The 25,000-nt window shown below is 39.6% G+C and overlaps 2 protein-coding genes and 1 pseudogene across 3 annotated transcripts; 2 read left to right on the top strand and 1 right to left on the bottom strand.

Annotated features, from left to right (window-relative positions):
* The first annotated feature begins 8,739 nt into the window (after positions 1 to 8,739).
* Positions 8,740 to 11,639, top strand: LOC133303895 (uncharacterized). 2 transcript variants are annotated; one of them, XM_061503865.1, is made up of 4 exons: positions 8,740 to 8,956; positions 9,150 to 9,281; positions 10,386 to 10,544; positions 11,168 to 11,639. In XM_061503865.1, the coding sequence occupies exons 2-4, from the start codon at positions 9,201 to 9,203 to the stop codon at positions 11,492 to 11,494; spliced, it is 567 nt and encodes a 188-aa protein (XP_061359849.1). In that variant the 5' UTR covers positions 8,740 to 8,956; positions 9,150 to 9,200; the 3' UTR covers positions 11,495 to 11,639. The 2 variants fall into 2 exon arrangements, with proteins under 2 accessions (XP_061359849.1, XP_061359850.1); XM_061503866.1 differs by having other exon boundaries at positions 8,740 to 9,052.
* An 869-nt stretch (positions 11,640 to 12,508) lies between these two features.
* On the bottom strand, positions 12,509 to 14,506 carry LOC133303887 (phosphatidylinositol 4-kinase gamma 2-like; annotated as a pseudogene).
* Positions 14,507 to 14,526: 20 nt separating this feature from the next.
* On the top strand, positions 14,527 to 15,366 carry LOC133303886 (phosphatidylinositol 4-kinase gamma 2-like; the record flags this gene model as incomplete). Its single annotated transcript, XM_061503855.1, has 2 exons — positions 14,527 to 14,634; positions 14,989 to 15,366. Coding segments are annotated over 2 exons (486 nt in total), but the record flags the coding sequence as incomplete, so codon positions are not given.
* Positions 15,367 to 25,000: the final 9,634 nt, after the last annotated feature.

Below are 25,000 nucleotides of genomic sequence, written 5' to 3'. Positions count from 1 at the left end.
TAATCTTATTTATTTTTTATTTTTAAAATTATTAACTTTATTTTAAAGTCACTAATCAAAGAAGTTTTAAAAATGTTATGGTTTACAATAAAGAAAAATGTTATATTTATAAATTTTTTATTCACAAATTACATTATATCTTACCGGTAAGACATTATTGAGTAAAATTTTACTGGTAAGACATAATATAATTTATAAGTTTGTAAAAAGAAAATTATCAATATAATCCTCCTCTACGATAAAATAATATGTAACTTTAAAACACTACTAACCAAGCTTAGCGAAAATTAAGGAACAGTGACCATTTTGCCACTGTTCATCATAATATTTATCAGAATGTCACGCGTACAGTAAAAATTTCTAAAATACCACAAACCATTATCAACCTTTTCGTATCACCTTTCTCGACGACTGTTGTGCGATGATTTGCCATACAATATTATTTAATTGCCATGTGTACATCTTACTTGGTGTCAAACAATTGGTCATTATATAGCTCGTCGCCCATGTGCCAGTTAGGTATTTGTGCTCCATGCATATCATCCAATTCTTGATCTGGATATTCCCAATTAACATTCGTGAAATGGCTAATTCCAGACTAAAATGGTATATTATCATTTCTTGCACAGTAACATATCCAAAACCCCAATATTGGTGTAGTTTAATATGATATTAGATAATTTATTATGTGTCATTAATGATTACATACCTGCAACTGGAGGGTCTTGCATTCCCATAATGCCTGGCGATGGAATTGGTTGACCAACTGCAGTAGACAGACAACAATCAAAATCACCTTCGACATCCGTATCCAATGACTCGCTGTCCGGAACAAGATCTTCATTAAGCTCTTCCTCAAAACTATCCGTATGCCAAGATGGATCGTACATGTCGTGGGTCGGCAAGATTTCATCAAAAATTTGTTGAGTTGGTGGTGCAAGCGTGGGGGACACGTCCTCATCTTCCGGATTAACCACTGGCACCATGTTTATGTCGATGATGTCAGTGGATGGTAAAGAAGGTTGACTGCTTGATTGTCCACCGTAGTTGACTTCTGCATACAATTCAATAAATCTTGACTCGCCGTGTTCAGAAGTGCTTGCATCTACTACTAACGTTACATCTTCATCTTCGACAATTTCCACGCCAACCCATTGCACGGGGTTACCCGAGGCACATCTAGCGGTCAACCGAGCAAGAGTTTGACCACGTTGTAATCTCAACTTCTTGTATATTATCTTCTTTAGCTCGTGAAGATTGTATGTTGGGCTCATGCGAAACATTTTTGCACCACCTTCAAAAACTTGCCTGTTTGGACCAAAATATTTTCTCCTATTATATTAAACAGTAGCTATTAAATCATTCCTACCCTCACTCATCTTACAAAAGTATAAAAAAATTCAGATTTAACAACAACACAAAAGTAGTAAAAGCTTACATGAAAGGAAATTTTTCGCACTTGGTGAACACACCTAAAATGGAAGTATTTATAGTACTTAATTCGCTATGTGGGTAGCAAATTATTGCTCATAATTCGCTATGCCCCCTAGCGAATTACAGGGGAGATGACACTTGGCTCTGATGTGTCAGATACGTTGCTAATTCGCTATGAGTCACAACAAATATAGTCCCCTAATTCGCTACAAGGTACAACGAATTACGTGGAGTTTTGACACGTGGCCTAACATTGACTGGACATGAACTGACCCATCTGACACATACTTCGCTACACAGAGTAGCGAATTATGTGTCCAACAGGACTGTGACACGTGTCCATCATGTTGACTGTGCAGTCTGATCATTTGTCCACGTTTTTCGCTACACTGTGTAGCGAATTACGTGGCCATTGGCGAGGTGACACATCAGCAGGCATAATTCTCTACACTGTGTAGCGAATTAGCCCGCATGGTATTCTGAGAATTTTTACTGTACGCGTAGCATTCTGGTAAATAATATGATGAACAGTGGCAAAACGGTCACTGTTTCAAAAATTAAAAGGATTGGATTTTTTAATAATTGTTGGGATTCACATTTTGGATTAATATTTATAATACAAAAAACACGATAAATATTAAAATTTTAATGGGATTACTTGGTTATTTGGAGGGAAGGACGTAATTTGACATTTGATTTGCGAATCAATGCTTCCTGTTCTGTCTGAAAGACAGAGATGTCCAGACGGTGGCTGGTATATTTTATCTAGGATCTACTCTCAGGTATCTATGAATGAGATACCCTTGAGGGTAGGCTGATCACTGTGCACAATAATAATCGACATAGTCAAGGCGTGGGGTGCGTGCACAGTGACAAGCTAAGAGAGAGGGTTTAGAGAGTATGTGTACCTTATTGGTTTAACCTTGTATTTATAGATGGGTTACCTGAAGGAGTGTAGTTCTGGGCCTCTTAAGAATATTGGGGGCCCAAGTCCAACTGCTTAGCTGTCTGGATAAGATTGTCATCAATAGGAGATTCCTTTCCTTTTGTGATGTCCTTTATTGGTCCTTCTAGAATAGGGTCCTTTGTCAGGTCCACAACAGTTGCCCCCCAGCCCGGTAGTTTGCCAGGCTGCCGGGATGTAATAGCAGTGATCTCTTCATTTTATTTCGCAAGTCTGATTTCTTGTCAAAAGTTGGATGTGTTGCTTTCCTAGCAATAATTTTGATTTATTCGCAAGAACTTGAGAATCTAAGGGCGTTCCCCTATCTTCCAAGATTATTTACCTCGGCTAGAACTCGCAACCTTACCCGTAGGCAAGAGGGTTCAAGTACCTCGACGTTGTTGGCCGGGCTAGAACTCGCAACCTTACCCGTAGGCAAGAGGGTTCAAATACCTCGACGTTGTAGGCCAGGCTAGAACTCGCAATCTAGCTCGTCTTGGCAAGACAGGTTCAAATACCTCGACGTTTTGGGCCGGGATAGAACTCGCAATCTTGCCCTTGGGCAAGACGGGTTCAAATACCCCTGCATTGTTGCGAGGCTAGAACTCTCAATCTCGTCCTGTGGGCGAGACGGGTTCAAATACCCCTGCATTGTTGCGAGGCTAGAACTCTCAATCTCGTCCTGTGGGCGAGACGAGTTCAAACACCTCGTGTCTGTTTCCGTGGCTAGAAAACTCAATCCTACCCTTTGGGTAGGACGGGTTCAAATCCAACAGATTTCCTTACGGGGCTAGAACACTCTATCCTGCCCTTTGGGCTGGACGGGTTCAAATACCCCGTGTCTGTCTCCGCGGCTAGAACACTCAATCCTACCCTTTGGGTAGGACGGGTTCAATTCCGCCGGATTGCCTTACGGGGCTAGAACACTCTATCCTGCCCTTTGGGCTGGACGGGTTCAGATACCCCGGATTTATGTCTGGCTAGAACTCTCAATCTTGCTCGTTTTGGCAAGACGAGTTCAACTACCTCGGCTTTGTGCCTGGCTAGAACTCGCAATCCTGCCCTTGGGCAAGACGGGTTCAAATACCTCGACGTTTCTTAATATTTAACTCGACTTCTTTGCCATAGTTTCATTTACCCCGGATTTTTATCCTGGGTCTTTATCGCGGATTGGGGTGTGATCCTTTTTCTAGGACCACGTCTCTCCCAACCCGTCTTCATTCTTAATAATAAACCATTTATATTCCGGTGGGCCGATCTTCATTTTGACTTTCTCTTCACAACCTACAAAAGTGAAATGTAAACATTTTGATTTCAAGTTTAGGCCGACAGTATTCGCCTTTTTCCTCGAGCCCGACTTCTCTTGCATCAGCTCTTCTTTCAGCTTGGCTTCTTTTGCCCAAGTCTTGTATTCATCCAGGTGGATTTTCTTCCTTATTTGAATGGATCTGGGTCTCCGTCCTTTTTAGAAGGGATCTCCACACCACTTGTTTAATTATTCCTTACATCACAGTATAAAGAAGATAATCAGCAATAATTTTGGTTCAATCATCAATCAACAATTTTTCAGCTGCAATCAGCAATCAATTCAATTAGCAAATTATATTTGACCATATTTTATGCTCTATGATCTGATTGAGCACCCATCATAAAACTCCATGCTCCCCCGTTTCCTTGATCTTCTGTGAACATAGGGAACGTAGCCTCATGGTGAAACCTGATGCTCTTTTTTTTCATGATAATATTTAAATTATCTACCGACGTGCTTTGCCGACATATAATGCATAACAATGTTGACCAACTTTCAAAAATTTATATATTTTGTATATAAGCATCGTATAAGAATTTGGTCCAGCAAGAAGTCATATGAAATCATGATAATAATTTTCGGGATATAAAAATAAGGAACAAAATATTTCCCTGTTATTTTATAACCATCCTGCTTGCAATAGAGGACGGTTCTGAAATCTGATCCTCCTTTTGGTCATGATGCCAAATTTTTGTAATTATTGAAGCTTGATCCCGACTCTAGTTATAACTTGGGCGAGATGCTTATTGTTGGATGTTGGTCGAGATGCTTTTTGAAGCTGGCCTTGAATTTTGAATTTCAACCAACTCCTCTTCATCCTGCATATCAATTGCCCATCTTTTGCTTGGAAAAATTGTTAGTAGCTACCAACAAAATATTATCTACTTGAGTAGATTGTGTATATAGAATATGTCATATGGTGACATTCGAAATAAAATAGAATTATCATAAAGGAAGTTATCTAGTTATCTGAGTTGTATTTCCAATGTCAACGCTTTGTTGAGAACAACATTTGTTGGATGCCTCCATGCTTTGGACGATGAAGAAGCTCAATCTAGGAATGTTGTGTCATTGCTGGCCAAGGGCATAATCAATCAATCTCTGCCACACTGGAACCGGCTTTGGAAAACACTGGAAGAATAATCGAGCAATATCCCTTTCTTCGTTTTGCCGAGTTATGCTAAGCCGACATGACAAATAGCATTTAAATAATATTACTGCCGAGCTAAGCTTTTGGATGTGTCCTGCACATCTCAGCAAGTTGCTCACAGAGAAAAGTGCCCCATCAAAGAAGCATCACGACATCTATTTGCGTTCTTATATTTGGTAGTCTGGCTTCCCTAGCTTTTCCTTAATTTGGTTCCTTTTGCCGTTCTTAATTTGACTTGCTGTCAAAGCAGTATGTTTGCCAATCGGCGCTTCAACGCTACTCATGCCGACTGACACCTACATTCCTTGTACCTGTCTGCGAAAATAAAAACATTTGATTGGGCGCATAAGCCATGTGGTGAACCTTCTAGCTATTGCTTCTTATGCTATTTTCGCATTGAGTTGATGAATAGTAAGATATATTTTTCAATCACTCTATTTGCTAGAGTTTTAGAAAATTAAGAATATTTCAAAATAAAAATAACATAGAATGACTTTTCTTCTTATCTGAGTTGATACTTTCACCACTAATCTTTCTGTTGTATGAGACGTAGTAATTGATAGCATGCTTTTTCTCCTTATTTTGTGTATTTGGTACTTTCACCTTGCATGTGAAGGCAGAAGCCGTATCTCTGTTGCATCTCAGTGAATATTAGGACTGCATCTCGTACTGGGTATGCAGGTCTCATTGTGGTCATTTCTAAGTATCTTTTGACTTTCTTTGAGTAAACATTTTCTTTTGAGTAAACATTTTCCGGGGTTGGGGCAACCCGAGCAACGAGCGTACACATAGGACTCTCTTACACCGCCCTATGACAGGTACAAGTTGGATTGACTTATGCGGTTGTACGCCTTGTAGTAATAAGTCTGTTAAATGGCGTGAGAATTGATCCTTGATGAGCGGGAATATTTGGTCCAAGTGTATTTGGAAGATTTGTATTAATGGAACCAGAGTGTGTCTTCCAAAGTGTCTAAAGCCGTTTAGGGTCATCGTGGTAAGAAATGTAGCCATTCACCATCACTTAGTGCTTGTGCTTGAGTAGAGAAAGTGCAACATTCAAAAGGTAACATTATTTAATAGGCCACGTGGCATATTTTTGGGCTATCAATTTTCCACATGCCTTTATGTTGGAGAGTTGTGGAGGATCGATCCAAGTAGTAGGAGTCTTCCACAAGAGTCTTCCTTCATATTGTAGCACATTTTGTGCTCCACTTCGTGCGTGGGGCTATCAATTAAAACTGCAGAATTACTGGAAATATACACCAGTTGTGTTTTTTGATAGATAGTGATCAATGCTTCAAGGCATGTATACTAACCAAGACACATATTAGCATCTAAATTAATTTCCAAAGAATCATGGTATCATCATGGCATATAATATTAATGTATGCGCATATATAAGAAATAATTCTTATGCCAACTAAAAATTCCATGAAAATAACAAATAAAATAGAGATATTAGGATAGAAATGATCAAACGAAATCGCAATCCTCAAATGCTGCCTTTTTGGATTTGCGTTTACTGCTACACAAAGCTGCACACATATTGTCTTCTTACTCCACCCCTTGTATGAGCAGAGATAGAGAGAATTTGATTCCGCGATAACCTTGCTAATAGCACAATGGCAACTTGACAAGTATAATAGGCTTAGTGGCTGAATCGTCTTGCACTAAAAACAACTAAAAACGCAGCCAATGCCTGTGCCCCATGTTCTCAATAAGAACGTTATCTGATATGTTTCTTCCTTCCTGCATGAAGACAAGAATTCTACTGCAACTCCAATGGTTGCCATTATTACACCTATTTTTCTTGTGTGTGTGCCGACTATAGCTATTAAATGAGAGCTGGGCAGCGATCAAAAAACACATGCCCTTCTAGCAAAACCATGTTGCTTCAAGTGCAACGTGTTTGGAAATTATATCATAATGTGTCAATTTGCAATCTTATGAAGACATGTTTGTAGCATTAAATATATTATATATATTATTCAAAATATTGATATCCTTTCCTCATTTGAGCTATATCATATGAATTGAAAGGAAAGAAATAAAATCAAATTAAAGTAGAAGGGGTTATTTCCTTATCTGACTCATATTCTGTTCGATGGAAGTCAATTTCTTTGGAATGGTTATTTCCTTGCATGATGATGTCTTTAATGGCTCGTTCCGTGTTATCCCGCCCTCCAATCCGAGATGATGCTATCATACTTTGGTGCATGGGGCTCACACCACATGTTTTCCTCTTTCTCGCATAGAAACAAATGTTCAGTAATAGAGGATGAGGAAGACAGTCAATGATTGATTTAATTCAATCAGCAATCAGCATTAATTACCTCATAATTAGCAATTATTTTGATTCAATGTAATAATTAATTCACGCCAATCAGTAATTAATAATAATTAATCAGCAATAATTTCATAATAAATATGATATTATTGACATTACCGATATTACTCGACATTCTGAATTCAAACCGGTCAATTTCTCACACAGTAATTTTGAATCCATATATCCCGTCCACCTATCTCGACTAACAGGAATTGATATCGCTGGACTCGAGCTTGGCCAACACGGACTCAAGCTTGTGCACACAATAGTGCTTACATCAGCGGCTCTGTTGTGCGCTGAGCTTTCAAGGAATCAATTATCGTCACAGTGCATCATGGATGACAAAAGTGTTAATATATCTTTCTTGACTTGAAGGCTAGGTAGCACCGATACGACACGCGACACGTGACACGACACGACACGACACTCCGACACGTCAATCCTAAAAAATTATGGATTTCGACACGTTGGGATACGTTTTAATATTAAATAATGTTTTTAAATTATATAGGGTATATTTCATTTAATATTTAATAATTTAACAAAAAAATGAAACTAAATTAATAATACCCATCAACACGTTATAAAGATGGAAGCTTTAATAAAATAAATAAGAACTGGGATGAGAGAGAGATATAATATCAGATAGAGAGATCAAATCATATTAGAGAGAGATCAGAGAGAAGAAGATACAACAAGAGCGTGATAGGAATTGACAACAATGATGTTGAGATGATCTGTTATCTACTTAAGGGGAAAAAAGACAAAAAGATAAAATAATATAATCAGGTGGAAACTTTATTAATATATTTTAACTTTTTAAAAAAATAATTTTTTTTAAAAAAATAAAAAAAATTTAATTTTTTTTTTAAAAAAACATTTTTTTTAAAAAAATTACGAAAATGCTATTTGACTGTGTCGGACACGGTCAAATTCGCGTGTCGGAATGGTCAACGTGTCGGAAAAAGTCAACCGCGTGTCCGACACCGTGTCGGAGCGTGTCGGACCCGACTCTTCCTATTTTTACAAGTGTCCGTGCTTCCTTGCTTGAAGGTGTCTTTAAATCATTCTACATTTTTGTCAAATTTGCTCGTATTTCAATGTGTCTTAAAAGTCGTCATTTGCATTTGTCAAATTTGTCCTGCAGACTAAATTTGTGAAGTTCACGTAGCTCATGTGGCAGCATGTTTTTTGGTCTCTTTGGATCTTTTTCTTGAATATTAATATAATATTATAAAGATAATCCAAATAATATTAAAAATATAATCCTTTTATCAGATATTCATATAAAATATCAAAAAGTTTCCTTTTATTAAATATTGATATATGATTTCACCAAAAAGGATCCTTTTCTTTTATTAAATATTGATATATGATTTCACCAAAAAGGATCCTTTTCTTAAATATTGATATATGATTTCACCAAAAAGGATCCTTTTATTAAATATCAAAAAGTTTCCTTTTATTAAATATTGATATATGATTTCACCAAAAAGGATCCTTTTCTTAGAAAAAAGTTTCCTTTTATTAAATATTGATATAAAATATCAAAAAGTTTCCTTTTATTAAATATTGATATATGATTTCACAAAAAAGGATCCTTTCCTCAAAAGATGAATCTTTTTCCTTCTTCCAGTGTGAATTTAGAATCTCAGTCTTGATCTCGGCCACGATCTCAATCTTTTTAACCCGGATCTGCTCGTGCTGTATCACTTAGTCCCCCTTACCCTGTATAAAATAAAAACGCACACAGGGTTCCACTTCATCAACGCGTTTCACTCACAAATTTTGGTGCTTTACTCATTTTTCCGTTCTTTGTTTTATTTTGTTTACCTTTATTTTCATTTTCCCTCTTTGTTTTCGTGGAATCTAGGGTTTCTTAATCCAGTAAGTTCTTCGCAGAAGGAATCTGTGCCCTATTCGGATGCATTTTTTTTTTCTTCTTCTTCTGTTCATCAATTTCTATCCCTGCGTTGTATTTTAGGAACGGATCGTGAAACTCCGAAACCAGAACTCGGAAACTTGTCAAATAAAAATGGATGATGCGTTTGACGATGAAGCTGAACCGGCTGTTACAATCGGCGAGTACCTTGAGGAAGTTGAGGAACGGGAACTGGTCAGTCATTTTTCTATCTCTTTGATGAACGGTGTTACGTATCTCTGATAATGGTTCTCCGATATAATTACTTTGCATCTCATTTGGTTGATGAATCTATTGTCAAGATCTATTTTATGATTGTGAATTAGATGTAATATTTTTTTTTGCTCTTATCATTGTTACGATAAAGGCCAGCATAATTACTTATGGTCTTTTAACCAGTAACCGGAGCCTATAGGTTCTCTTGGAGAATTTGAAGTGTTCAGCCTATGAGACTATCTGAGTAACCTTGTAGTTGTTAAGATTTTGACAATTTTATATAGGCATTTGAGTTGGCTTAGTGATACTGTATATCTCATTTAGATATGAAATATCTGTCTGAAGAAAATATTCAAACTATTTTGCACTTCGCAGACATTGGATGGGATGAGAAATCACTGGTTGCACTTTGGTGTAGATTGGTTTCGTTGTAAAACCTGGAGATTATGAGTTCTGTTTAAAATCTGACTATGGAAATCCCATTCTGAAGCACGTACTCAGGCTTATGCTTGAAGATATCTGAGAACTCATAATCTACACTGTGATATTAGTGTGCGTATGTATTCTGTTGGCTATTGTAATACTTGCAAAAATGTAAATTATGTTCCCAGAAATATGAAACATTCTTTGTGCTTGTTTCTTGCTCTTCATTTTGTGTTAATCACCAATTTATTTAGAGGCAAATAAAAGTGAATGGTGGGTATGTATCAAAGATGACTAACTGGTGTATTTGAAATGAAATGAAGTTCTGTTTTTTTTTTTTTGGTAATCATCTATTATTCTATTATGGACTACAAATGTGGGGCATAGATGGTTTTTGATAGTATTATTGGAGTGTGGTGGCTGGTGTATAATTTGCATCTAATTGAAATTGTTTTCTTCTTCATTTGCACTTTACTTTATTAGAAAGAAGCTGCTCGTTGATATTCAAGCTATAAGCAATTGTGATTTGGCATAAGCTATTCTACTTAATACTGATTTTATTGTTGTTATGTTTGGTACTGTTATTAGAATATTGTATGAGTTGAAAATGTTGACTCTTTAATCGTATATTTTTCCCTTTATAATTTATTCAATTTGTAGGAAGCTGATTTAGTTTTAGGGGGTGATGATGGTAAGGAGTGTACCTATAGCAAAGGTTATATGAAAAGGCAGGCAATTTTCTCTTGCCTCACCTGTACCCCAGATGGGAATGCTGGAGTTTGCACAGCTTGCTCATTGTCTTGCCATGATGGTCATCAGGTAGTTCTTTTCTTATGACTTTAAAATTTGGATTGCATTACTATAAAACTGAAAATGGATATGAATTTTGTTTTGATATTTACTTTTTGACAGTGAAATGCGAGACTAATTCACGTTGTGCTAGTTAAATATATTTTTGATTTGTGAGGACAACAGGTGTTTTGGAATGAAATTTAGCTGTTATTATGTGCTTTTGTAAAGAAAGATAGGAATCTTTGATAACTTTTTTCAATTATTAATTAATCATGTATAATTTCGGATGTTGAATTTCCTAAAATTTTCAATTGTAGATTTGACTTGTACACTAAATAACTGATCTGTAGTCCGTGTTGGGTCCCTGATTAAATGCTGGTGATGTTACCATCACACACTTTCTTCAACTTCTAAGTTACACCTAAATCATGATTAGGTTTGATGCATTAATCAAAAGTAGCCATTTTTTTTTTCCAGGGGGGTATGTGATGTTTACTTGTATTAGACATGTTATGATGCTGGGACCGATACACTTGATCTTTATTTGCTAAAATAAAATTTATTGAATATAAATCCAGTGTGATTTTGTTTGCTTGAACAATACGCATACTAATAACCTATGGTTTCATTATTATTACTATGTTGCAAAGATTGTGGAACTATGGACAAAAAGAAACTTCAGGTGTGATTGTGGGAATTCAAAGTTTGGTGAATTCTTCTGCAAGATTTTCCCAAATAAAGATGTAGAGAATGTTGAGAATTCATACAATCACAACTTTAAAGGTTCGTATTGCACATGTGGTCGCCCTTATCCAGATCCAGATGCTGACGAACAAGTAGAGATGATTCAGTGCTGTATATGTGAGGACTGGTTTCATGAGGAGCATCTTGGTCTTGAATCTTCTGATGAGGTTGGTATTTTGGATAGTGGTGTTTGGTCTTCTCTTGACCTTTTTATATTGTGTTTTTGTACATAAGGCTTCCAGGAGAATTTTATGCATTCTTAGAATTAAAAATGTAAGACTTTCTTGTTATGAATAGAGTAGCCAGGTTTTGTGTTAATTGTACTATCAGTTCATGTTGACAATAATCCATATATCTTATTACAAAAAAATAAATAAAAAAATCCATATATCTCTGAAACTAAGGTATGTCCATGAGGATGTAAACTTAAACGTTTCCTTTATTTTGTTTTCTTTTTGTTGTTTTAAATGCTGAATGTCCTGCCAAAGTAATAGGTTTAGACTTCAGATAACCATTTGCTGCATGCTTCTGCTGCCTGGAACAATTTTTCTTCAGACTTATTGGACTCCTTTAAAGTAGAAAGAAGACTTGAGCTTGAGAGAACTTACAAATTATACATTTTTAAAATCTAAATAGTCTGATGCCATGATGGGGAACTTTTTTGCTCTAAGACCCATTAACCCATCAACTAAATCCAATAAAAAATCTAGTCACATCTTATCAACAAAGTTTTATCTGTGTAAAGCTTCATATCTCATTGCCGAAAAAATTATATATATATTATTGTTTACTAATGCTTTTGTATTTCAAAAGAAAAAAAATTTACAAAGACAATATATACAAGGGTTCAAGTTTTCTCATGTTGTAGGATAGTAGGAGAGAAAAAAAGTAGAGAGAAGTTAAATGTGGGTCCCATCTTTTATATTAAAAAATAAAAATAAAATTAATTGGCACGGAAAACGAATTTGTGTAGGAAAAGATGTTACTCTCATGTAACATGAGAGTATTATTTCCCTATATACAAATGATGTTATTTGCACAATAATTATGAAACAAATTTAGGAATTTCAAAAAACCGAAAATCGATCCAATCCAAACCGAAAAAAATCGGATCGGATCGGATTTGAAAAAAAAATCCAAACCGGATGGATAATTACATAATCAAACCGAAGGGATTGGATCGGATGATTTTTGCTCGCAAAACCGATCCAATCTAGACCGCGCACACCCCTAAATATACCTATGAATCAGACAAAAGCCGAATTTGAAAGCTTATCAAGGCGAGAATCCATGATCTGGTAGACAGATTCAAGAAACATATATTCCTCCATGCCAGGTAACAATGATTCCTGTGCTTCACAAATAATCTCCTCAATTACAGATTCCTTGTTTAAATTTTCCCTACACATAATGCTTCCAATTGCATAGGGAATGAGACCTCTCTCAACCCCTTTCTTCAATAACATTGTGGAGATGCGGAGTGTTCGGGCACATTCAAGTGGAATGTCCCACCCATAATATTTCAGAAGTTCTATATCTTTTTCAGCATCCAGAGAATTAATATAATAAACTGTATCAGGAGAGTAAGGCTGACATGCTTGGGGCCAGTAAAGCCAATCAAATGTGCAATCTTCGAACTGCAGACAGAATAAAGGATTGAGCCCTTACATTCAACAATAAAAAGAATCTTAATTTTAGCATTCCAAGACTTATATGTATCAATGCAATATCCAAATTCCTTTGACCTATAAAGTTCAGCATGTCAATTGTTCTGCATACATTGCTTGCATAGAAAAATTATGTTGCAACACATTCATCCATGCAAATAACATCTATGCAAAATGATTTATAAGAATCTTGAGAATGTCTAAAACAAACTTCTTGAAACACGGTTTTCTTACATCCAATGTAACTCTTTAAGTATCATAGACGCCAAAAAGAAAACACAGCATAGATACAAGAAACACTAGACAAGAATGGGAAATGCTTACTTTCTGTGGCAGACAGTAGCCATGATCAATGGGAATGAGCAAAGTGTGGCCACCTTCCTCTTTTCTGAACAATATATTCCCAGCGTGTCTATCTGCATTGGCCATCCTTATATCGAGCACGGTGATCTTATGCACCTCCTCCACAGAAAAAGCCCCTGGTCCAATATCCTCACAGTTACCAACATTATCCATGAACATCTGCAATGACCCGATCTTGGAATGCTTTGATGAGCAAGCATACCCATCTGGGTGGTTAAATGCTTCGTGTAAGCACTGGACCATAACAGTAGGAGGAACACCGGCAAAGCCTATTGCTTCACCTGACACCAAACGTGGCCCAGCCCTTGGATGATCTAATATGTAGGCTGCAACTTCTCTCACACCTCCTTCTCCCACCTTTGTCCCTCTTTTTAAACCTTCACCATTAGATGAAACTGGTAGTCCTCGTGGGTTATTCACCGCCATTGGTTCCTCATCAATGGGCTTAAAAACTGAAACACACTCCATACCTGTGGAATCATGCATGAAATAAGTCCCACATGTGCCCTCAGAAGTTATGATAGGGTGATTTCCTTTTTTCATACCATTGAATGTGGAATTGATCATGTCCCAAAGGAAAGGAAAAAAGTTGACCTTTGGATTCACAAAAATTGGTTCCAACCAGAAATCTACACCAGGTGGTATCTGACTGGTCCTCTCTTACACCTGGAGTAGCTGCCACAACCGAAAGCTCCAAATCTTTGTGAACTGGTGTTGACTTAACCTTTGCTGATTTTTGAATTATCAAATGGATCACGTCATCATCACTCTTGCACATGTCATGGAACATTCTCTTGTCATCGAGTTTTTCACCACCTCGTAAAAGCTCTTCATCCTCGAGATCAATAAAACCTTTCCCCTTCTTTTTAATCCGTTGCTTAAGTTGCCCAACATTTCTATGCCGATCAATCTGAAATTCAAATTCCTTCCCACATATGGTCCTGAAAATGATGGAGATCATATCAGAGAGACGGAGAACCAAATGAAGAACATTCCCGGCAGCAACACCGTACTCCCTGATGGGTGTATCTTTGCGTGCAAGCTCTCTGCCACCATGAATCAGCTTCTGCTTCTTCCCTGCAATTCCTTTGCATGTCTGAATCCTATTTTCACTGAAGCAATGGAATCGGACTCCGACACACACATTGGTGTCACAGCTCCGTCCACACTAAGATATATGAGGATTGATTCGCCAGGGTAAGGTCCAAGCTGGTGTCGCCAATGTACCGATTCTTTGTGAATCGGACTCAGATAGACACGCTGGGAATATATTGTTCAGAAAAGAGGAAGGTGGCCACACTTTGCTCATTCCCATTGATCATGGCTACTGTCTGCCACAGAAAGTAAGCATTTCCCATTCTTGTCTAGTGTTTCTTGTATCTATGCTGTGTTTTCTTTTTGGCGTCTATGATACTTAAAGAGTTACATTGGATGTAAGAAAACCGTGTTTCAAGAAGTTTGTTTTAGACATTCTCAAGATTCTTATAAATCATTTTGCATAGATGTTATTTGCATGGATGAATGTGTTGCAACATAATTTTTCTATGCAAGCAATGTATGCAGAACAATTGACATGCTGAACTTTATAGGTCAAAGGAATTTGGATATTGCATTGATACATATAAGTCTTGGAATGCTAAAATTAAGATTCTTTTTATTGTTGAATGTAAGGGCTCAATCCTTTATTCTGTCTGCAGTTCGAAGATTGCACATTTGATTGGCTTTACTGGCCCCAAGCATGTCAGCCTTACTCTCCTGATACAGTTTATTATATTAATTCTCTGGATGCTGAAAAAGATATAGAACTTCTGAAATATTATGGGTGGGACATTCCACTTGAATGTGCCCGAACACTCCGCATCTCCACAATGTTATTGAAGAAAGGGGTTGAGAGAGGTCTCACTCCCTATGCAATTGGAAGCATTATGTGTAGGGAAAATTTAAACAAGGAATCTGTAATTGAGGAGATTATTTGTGAAGCACAGGAATCATTGTTACCTGGCATGGAGGAATATATGTTTCTTGAATCTGTCTACCAGATCATGGATTCTCGCCTTGATAAGCTTTCAAATTAGGCTTTTGTCTGATTCATAGGTATATTTAGGGGTGTGCGCGGTCTAGATTGGATCGGTTTTGCGAGCAAAAATCATCCGATCCAATCCCTTCGGTTTGATTATGTAATTATCCATCCGGTTTGGATTTTTTTTTCAAATCCGATCCGATCCGATCCGATTTTTTTCGGTTTGGATTGGATCGATTTTCGGTTTTTTGAAATTCCTAAATTTGTTTCATAATTATTGTGCAAATAACATCATTTGTATATAGGGAAATAATACTCTCATGTTACATGAGAGTAACATCTTTTCCTACACAAATTCGTTTTCCGTGCCAATTAATTTTATTTTTATTTTTTAATATAAAAGATGGGACCCATATTTAACTTCTCTCTACTTTTTTTCTCTCCTACTATCCTACAACATGAGAAAACTTGAACCCTTGTATATATTGTCTTTGTAAATTTTTTTCTTTTGAAATACAAAAGCATTAGTAAACAATAATATATATATAATTTTTTCGACAATGAGATATGAAGCTTTACACAGATAAAACTTTGTTGATAAGATGTGACTAGATTTTTTATTGGATTTAGTTGATGGGTTAATGGGTCTTGAGTTTAAAAATTTGTGGGAGATGATTGGGGAAAGGCCCAAGTAGGTAGAGGAGAATTAATATATTGGATCGGTCTGGATTGGATCGGTTTTCATCACTCAATCCGAAAACTGATCCAATCCAATTAAAATTTGCGATTTTTTTTCGATTTTCGATTTTTCGATTTTCGGGTTATTCGGTTATCGGTTTTTCGATTCAGTTATTGTGGTTTGAATCGGTTTGGTTCGGTTGATGAACACCCCTAGGTATATTGAGTGAATGACCAGTCCATATTTAGATGGACTGCTGGTTGCAAAAAAAAAAAAAAATGGTGTTGATGGCTAGAGGCGTTGTGGACATAAATATAGGAGGTTCAAAGCTCTTGCTTATCTCTCACTCAATGACTTCCATGAACTGTTTTCCAGGATTGTATTGTCATGATGAACATAAGTTAAAGGTCTAAATAAGATGTATTCTACTGATATTTTATGTATCTTAGGATTGTACGAGGGTTGACACAGGAGTTGGATATGTCCTGTGTACATAAAAATGTAATATGTTAGATGGTCATGAAAAGGATATTTTACTCCTTACCCCGCATCCTATAGTAAAGCAGGTCAGGTGTAGACACTATCTTGAAATATTAATTTTTTTTATTATTATTTATATGTAGTGGGAAAAAAAAAGGTTGAATTCCGTGACAATTACATGAAAGTACTAAATTTTTTTTATGTAAAATTACATCTGAATCACAATCCAGGTTTATATATGTGAAATTTTCTGAATACATGTAAAGATAAAAACATTGTATATTCTTCATGATCCAATCATCCTTAAAACTACTTGCTGATTGCTCATTTGTTGCCTTTGAGATATTGTGCCAACTTTTTTTTCCATGTCTACTTGTCTATTTATCTCCATTATCGTTATATTAGAATCTCAACTAATCTTTACACTTTCTCTCTCATCTTGAGATTTTATTTAATGGTATTGAAAAGAAATAAATAAAGTAGAAATGGAAAAATAATAAGCATAATATCCTGTTGTGACATAATTATGCTTTTAGCTTCCCAAACAAATTTTTAAAAAATAACAAAGGTGTGCATGACAACATTCTATTCTCTGGCACTGTTTTTTAAAAGAAACAATTCTTTTTTATTGGTGCCTTGAAATAGTTTCTAAGAAAAAAAAATGTGATTGATAACATATCCTATTTTTATTCCGAAAATGAGAATTACGTTTGCTAACACAACAAATAATATAATAAAAATAATACCTATTAAACATAAAAAACTTTTGAATCATCACTTTCCTTTCCATATGGTGTTGTGGTGGTGGCGGCGGCAGCGGCGTAGAAGTGGTGGCGATAGCGATGGCGTAGTAGTGGTAGTGACAGCAATGGCTCCAACGATGGTGGTGGTGGTGGCAATGATGGTGGTGGTGGTGATGATGGCATGGTGGTGACGACAATGGCTGCGACGATAGCGGTGGTGGTTGGTGATGGCGGTGGTAGTGGTGGCGATGGTGTGGTGGTGGTGGCGGCGATGGCATGGTGGTGGTTACGGAAGTGACTGCAACAATAGTAATGGTGGCATCATGAAGGTGGTAGTGGCGGCGATGTGGTGGTGGTGGCATTGGGTGGTGATGGCGTGATGGTGGCGATGGTTGGTGATAGTGATGTGGCATGGTGGTAGTGATGGTGGCGGTGGCATCATGGTGGTGGTGGTGACAATGGCACTAGTGATATGACAACGGCGGCGACGATGTTAACGGTGGTCTTGTCAGGATAATAGTGGTGGTGGAGAGTGATTGAGAGAGACATGTATTTCTCATTTTGTGACCAGGAACAAAAAAATAGAAATTTTTTTATTTTTTTTTATTTGTTCCCCAACACAAAAATTAAACCGATTCTTTTCGGGAATAAAAAAAAAAAAATCATTTTTACCAAACAAATTTTCTATCCATTTCTGTTCTCGAAAATAGAAATTAAAAAAAAACTAATTCTGTTAGGTCCTGGATAGACCGTATTGCTATACCGTATGGTATGCGCTCAGAGATAGTGTATATCAAATGTATACTAGGCTTATAGCCGAGGTCCCAATCACTGCGCATAAGCAATAGACTTATAGCCAAGGGGGTGGGTGTGTGCACAGTGTGGGCAGCATAAGTAAATAGGTTCAGAATCTTTACATGGGGTCCTTAGGCTCTTATTTATAAGGATTACCTTCCTAGGCTTGGGCCTTTAGAGCTCCCCCAATTGCAATATGATTCAACTCCCTTTCTGTTGGGATGTGATCCTTATCTTGTGCCCTTTGGCTATTTAGAGTTGTTGAGATATTTCTGACTCTATCTGTTAGTAGATTCTCAGGTGGGTAGTTGAGATATGATATTCATATCCATAACAGTTGCCCCTCAGCTCGGTATTCCAAGATTCGGAATGCCGAGGTGCTGCTGCGTCACCTCGGATCTGGTTTGTCCGAGTTCGTTGGTCTCAGATTTGAGCCTTTGATATTTTGACGTTTGCGTTCTAGCTCGGAATTATTTTTGCCGAGGTCGTTGTAAGGCTCCTTGATCTTCCTTGGTGTTTGTTTGTGAAGTCGAGTTTTAGCGTGTCGGATTTTCCCTGGGTTCGTTTCCTGCCTTCAAGCATTGTTTGATCCGAGCTTCGACTTCGTCGTGTTGGGCTGAGTTGAAAGTTTTGGCCATGTTGCAACTTTCGTTTATGACCTCGTGGTCGGGCTTATGCCTGACCTGCAATATTTAAGACGAAATTGGAGCTTGGAGGTCGGAGTTTGATCTTATCGTATCTACCTGACCTTTCATTTCACGCCTATGAGACGGTTATGACGATCCACGTGTTCTGCGCCTGTTGGCAGTTCGTGCATCGTGCAGGGCGCGCTGTCTTGTCTTTATGCAGGTCATGATGTAGTGCATTTAATGCGCGCATGAGTGATTTTACCGTTTTGCCCATGGCTACTCAAACGGTCTGAGGTCCTTTCATCTTCGCGCCTGTGGCTTTGTTTCCCCTATAAATACCAGTTTTCGAACTGGTACAGGATTTTCGTTCGTCTGTATCACGTTTTGCACTCTCTTTCCTGCTTAGTTTCTCTATACTTTCAGGCGCGTTTCTTTGAGTTTCTGGGTCTCCTTTCGCTGTCAAGGCATTCTGAGTTTGTTAACCTTCTTCTCAGTTCTTATTTTGACCAGGTATCTCTTCTCCCTTTCATACTTTTTGTTTCGAGCATTAGTTTACATTTTCTGTTGGGGAGGAGTGTTTCTTGAGCTCTCCTAACACCAAGTGGGTGATGGATATGGTGAGGCTGCTGGCCGAAATGATGGAGGGGAACTTAACGAGAAAATGGTGAGGGAATTACCTCGAGCCATCCAGTATTGGTTCTATGGTAGGGAATATACTGAGGAGGAGAAGCTCCAGCAGCTTCTCCGAAGCCACCAAGGGGGTCGTCGGGTCTCCCAAGGTGGACGTGGTAGGAGTAGTAGAGATCAGAGAGGGAGTGAGAGCCATCAACCTCAACTTAATTTCGGCGGGGGTGTTCCTCCTCCGGCTTCTATCCCTTCGATTTTTGGGTTGGCTCTTCTCCTGACCCAGCTTCTTTGTCTTATATTTTACCATCATCTCAGGTGGTCCCAGGTCCGAGGTCCGTTTTGAATCGGATTCCCTTTTTTAGGTTTAGTGATAGTTCTTCAAGTTTTTCCTCATCCGAGCTGGGTTTTCCGAGGTCGGATGTCCCTTCTTTCTTTGATGATTCGGCTTCTAGTCAAGTGCCCTTTGTCAATCTTGTCAGTAGTTCTGACGACTTCATCCCTTTTTCTTGGAGTCCTGGCTCGTCACCATCCGATCTCGGGAGTCCCAGATCGGATCTGGTTGATTTTTGTACTAATCTTGCCCTTTGTGTTCCAGGATTTTAACTATGGAGGAGTCGAACGTACAAAATTGGGTTCTTCTTAAGATCCTCCGCATACGATCTACGATGTCTCCTGCCGACGTCGCCCAACTACCAGTAGGTGACCCCAGTGGGGTGGATATGCTCCCAGCAGGCGACTATCTGGTGTGTGCGGGGCCTATTTTGGACGAGCCCCATTTCTTTTTTCTTTACCGAGATCTAATAACCAAGCTTGGGATTCAGTTTCCTTTCACCGAGTTCCAAATGGCTGTATTTCGTCGACTTCGGATTGCGCCTTCTCAACTCCATCCCAACTCCTGGGCCTTCATCCAGGGTTTCGAGCAAGTCTGCGCCTACCTCTGTCTTCCTTGTACAATTTGTCTTTTCTTTCACTTTTTTGATTTATATACAGCCCGGACTGGGGCCGAGGTTAAAGAGAGGAAAGGTTGGGTCACTCTTCGAGGTGCCCCAAATCAGGGTATTTTTGTCCCATATTCCCAATCTTTCAAGGGTTTTAAGGATGCCTACTTCAGGGTAGTAGCTCGCTCAGACTGCCTCCCCTGGTTTGCCTCGTCTTTATCGGACAGAGGGGATTTGGTAGGTCGGTTTGAGCTTTACTGGACGCAGAATCATTATCAACGGCGTCCTAGGGAGTATGCTACTCCTGGAGTGGCTCTTTCTGACTCGGAGAGACTAGCGGCGTCTGTCCTGATTGGTTATGCCAAGAAATTCGGCATTATCGATCTGAGTCGGATTATAGATAAATTTAGAGAGGATCTCCTTTGTGAGCTTGGTATGTCGCTTTCCTTTATGGCTTTTTTCCGACATGTCTTATGATTTGAGTTCTAATCTTTGATCATCTTTTGCAGTTAGCATGACGAGTGCGGAGTACATAAAGTTTTTGCCCAAGAAGTCTGGAAAGGGAAAAGCCAAAGAAGGCCCCTCTTCCAATGCCGAGGTCTCCAAAAAGTGACGGGTTGATGCCGTGATCAGTGGAAGTTCAATGGGTGATGAGGTGATCATCACTGATGTCTCTTCTCCTTCCTCATCGCCACTTCCTCTTCCCTCCACCGCTCCTCAAGGGACCCTGATTACCCTAGAGCCTGGGGAGCTGTGGAGGGTCGGAGTTACTGACCGACTTAGGGCCGCCCTCAAGCCCTCTCCGGAGCTCATCGGTGGCTCGCGCTTGACTGCTACTTTGAGAGCCTTGATAATGCGGTTGGAGGAGGATTCTTTGAAGACCACCTCTCTACTTCAAACCTTTCAAGATCTCAATCAAAGGCTCGACTTATCTGCTGCTTCCAACTCATCTCTCACTCTGAAGGTGGAGGAGCTGGGCAAGTCTAAATCCGACCTAGAGACCCGGGTTCAGGAGTTGTCCTCCGAGCTGGATAAGGCGAAGAAAGATTTAGAGTCGGCCACTGCCAAGGCAGATGGTTTGAGTGCTGAAAAGGAGACCTTCTCTAAGTCTTTAGCTGATACGGATGCCCAGATTGAGGAACTTCAAGCTAACTTTGAAGAAGCTCGGGTCGTGGTCATAAAAGTTGCAACCGAGGCCTTTGACAATGCCGTTGCTCAAGCTCGGATTCTGAATCCTGGCCTTATTACAGATGGGATGCACGTGGCATATAGCGTGAAGGACGACGCTATTGATCCCGGAACTCCTGATTTCGACTGTGCCGATGAGGAGGAGACCGGTGCCGAGATTCCAGCTGCTTCTGCACGTGCTATGGAATGAAGGGGTTGGAATGCTCATTTTGTATTTTGCTATGGGGCCTTTGAGCCTCTTTTATATTTTGTCTGAAGATATTTGCCGCTTTGGGTCGGCTTTTAAAACTCATGTTTTAATTTCATTCTTCCGAGATCGTTGCTTTACTTCCCTTTTAACTTTATGTCTGAGGTTCAATTTCGATCTCGTTATACCTGACTTGCGATTTGTCGAGGTTTTGTTAGCCGATCTAGGATTATCTTTTGTTCGTCAACAAAATTTTTATTCCTTTATTTGATCGTGAAGCTCTTTGGGCTTCAATTACTTGAGTGGAAATCAATATGCATTAATGATAGAATTTAAGTAACTACTCATTTTATTTGCACTTCAAACGAAATCTCTTTACAAGGTCGAGCTTAGGAGCTCGTTTTATTTGCTTCGAAGTAAATCAACCTACTGACTGTGCTTAATAGCTCGTCTTATTTACGTAGAAGTAAATCTTAACTATTGACCGAGCTTAAGAGCTCGTCTTATTTGCGTAGATATAAATCTATCTACTGACTGAGCTTAACAGCCCTTCTTATTATCTAGAACGTCGAACTTGAAGCCTAACTATAGTAGGCCTTCAGCTTGTCCGCGTTCCAAGTTCTCTTTACTGGCTTCTTGGAGATAGTTTCCAAGGTGTAGGCTCCCTTTCCCAAATTTTCCTTGGCTTTGTAGGGGCCTTCCCAGTTTGCGGTGAGCTTTCCATCTCTGGCATTCTTGTTGCCGATGTCCGCTCTCCTTAGCACCAAGTCGCCGCTTTGAAATGACCGTGGTGTGACCTTCTTATTGAATCTTGCAGTTACTAGGCGTTTCGCCATCATATTCTTGTATCTGGCATTCTCTCTGCATTCGTCCAGTAGGTCGAGTTCCACAAGAAGTGCCTCCTTGTTTTGACCTTCGGTTCCTTGTAATCTTTGTACCCTCCTCCAGGATGGTTCGCCGATCTCAACCGGAATCATGGCCTCGCAACCATATGTCAGCTTGAAGAGGGTTTCTTTTGTGGCAGATTGGGTGCTTGTCCTGTAACCCCACAAGACGAGGTTCAGTTGTTGCACCCAATTTCCTTTGGCTTCGAACAACCTTTTCTTGAGTCCGTTGATAATCACCTTGTTGGCAGACTCGGCTTGTCCGTTAGTCTGAGGGTGTTCCAATGATGCAAACCGATGTGTGATCTTGAAATCGGTCATTAATTCTTGGAACTTTTTATCAGTGAACTGCGTCCCGTTATCTGTGATGATCTCAGCGGGAAGTCCAAATCGGCTAATCAGATTTCTTTCAAAGAATCTCTGTATCCTGGCCGAGGTAATGGTGGTGAGGGGTTCAGCCTCGATCCACTTGGTGAAGTAGTCAACAACCACTATCAACCACTTGAGTTGTCCTTCAGCCGCGGTAAAAGGTCCCAACAGGTCCATCCCCCATTTGAAAATTGGCCATGGTGCCGTGATAGTTTGCAGCTCTTCGGGGGGTGCACGAAGGATTAGCGCGTGTTTCTGACACTGTTTGCATCTTTTGACGTGCTCCTTCGCATCTGCTTCCATGGTGGGCCAGTAGTATCCTGTCCTTAGTGCCTTCCTGGCAAGAGCTTTTCCTCCCATGTGGTGTCCGTTTATGCCCTCATGGATCTCGGCCAGCACATACTCAACTTCATTCTTATTTAGGCATTTCAGCATGGGTGTGTAGAAACCCTTTCTGTAGAGTTGCCCTTCTACTATGGTGAAGCAGGCCGAGTTCCTCACCAGTTTTCTGGCCTCTTGTGTTTCATCTGGCAGGACTCCTTTTTCCAGGTAGGCCACTATTGACCTTCTCCAATCCTCAGTCTCGGTTATCATCATGACGCAGGTCGGCTCCCGGATGCTCTGTTGTATTACAGTGCGATGGTTTCCTGAGCCTTTCGAGCTAGCGAGTATAGATAGGATGTCGACCCTATTATTCTCGTTCCGAGGTATATACTAGACTACCACCTCATCAAACTCGGCTAATAGATCCTTAACCTTTTGGAGGTTCTTCATCAAGAGGGGACCCTTGGCTTGATATTTTCTCTCAACTTGTGAAGTAACCAGCTGTGAGTCACTCATGATTTTTATCCTCGTTGCTCCGTGCTCTTTTGCTTGCACGAACCCGGCAATGAACGCCTCGTATTCAGCTTGGTTGTTTGAGGTCGGAAACGCTAGGTGAAGTGAGTGTTCAATGGACACTCCTTCAGGGCTTTCAATGATCACCCGACCCCACTCCCCTTAGAGTTCAAGGATTCGTCGACATATATTGTCCAGAGATCTTCATTCCCTTCTCCCTTTTCATTGGATGGGGTTAGCTCCAGGATGAAATTGGCCAACGCTTGCGACTTAATTGCCTGCCAAGGTTCATATGATATATCGAACTCGAAAATACTTGCCTGATGGGCTGGTTTGTTCGCACAATGACTCGGTGACCCTGGAAATAAGGTCGGAGCCTCCTTGCCGTGGTAAGCAGGGCGAATGCAACCTTTTCGAGCTTCTGATAACGAAGTTCCGGTCCTTGCAATGTCCGACCTACAAAGTAGATCGGCTGTTGTGACTTGTCAGTCTCTCGTACCAAAGCGGCATTGATGGCCTCTTCCTCCACTGATAGGTACAAGATCAATGTTTCTATGGGCTCTGGTTTTGACAGTACGGGAGGGGTGGCTAGGCAATTCTTAATATTTTCGAACGCCTTTTTGCATTCTTCCCTCCATCCGAACTCCGCCTTTTTTTTGAGGACCTTGAAGAAAGGAAAAGCATTCTCTGCCGATTTAGCCAGGTCAAGGCCGCAAGGCGACCTGTGAGCTGTTGGATTTCTTTCTTGCTTTCAGGCTGCTTCATCTCGAGGTTGGCCTTGCATTTGTCGGGGTTCACTTCTATTCCTCGGTTGGTAAGCATGAAGCCCAGGAATTTTTCAGCTGGTACCCCAAAAACGCATTTGGCCAGGTTCAGCCTGATCTTGCGAGCTCTTAGCTGCTCAAAAGTCTCCCTCAGGTCGGCGATATGTGCCGATATACGCATTGACTTGACGATCATGTCGTCGATGTAGACCTCTAGGTTTCTTCCAATTTGCGCTTGGAAAACGCAGTTCATCATCCTTTGATAGGTCGCCCCTGCATTTTTGAGGCCGAAAGGCATGACGTTGTAGCAGGAATTTCCCTTTTCTGAGATGAATGCGGTTTTTTCGTGGTCGTCTGGGTGTAGTGGGATTTGATTGTACCCAGAGTACGCGTCCATAAATGATAGTAGCTGAAATCTTGATGAATTATCAACTAGCTGGTCAATGCTTGGCATTGGGTACGAGTCCTTTAGGCATACCTTATTGAGGTCGGTGTAATCCACGCAGATCCTCCACTTTCCACTTGGTTTCTTTACCATCACCACGTTGGACAGCCACGTGGTGTATTGT

This window comes from Gastrolobium bilobum, unplaced genomic scaffold (assembly GCF_033153095.1).
Source record: "Gastrolobium bilobum isolate Gb01-03AN ecotype WA unplaced genomic scaffold, APGP_CSIRO_Gbil_v1 utg3122, whole genome shotgun sequence".
NCBI classification, from domain to species: domain Eukaryota; kingdom Viridiplantae; phylum Streptophyta; class Magnoliopsida; order Fabales; family Fabaceae; genus Gastrolobium; species Gastrolobium bilobum.
The sequence above is the reverse complement of the archived record's forward strand: the minus strand, read 5'-3'. Positions and strand labels throughout refer to the sequence as shown.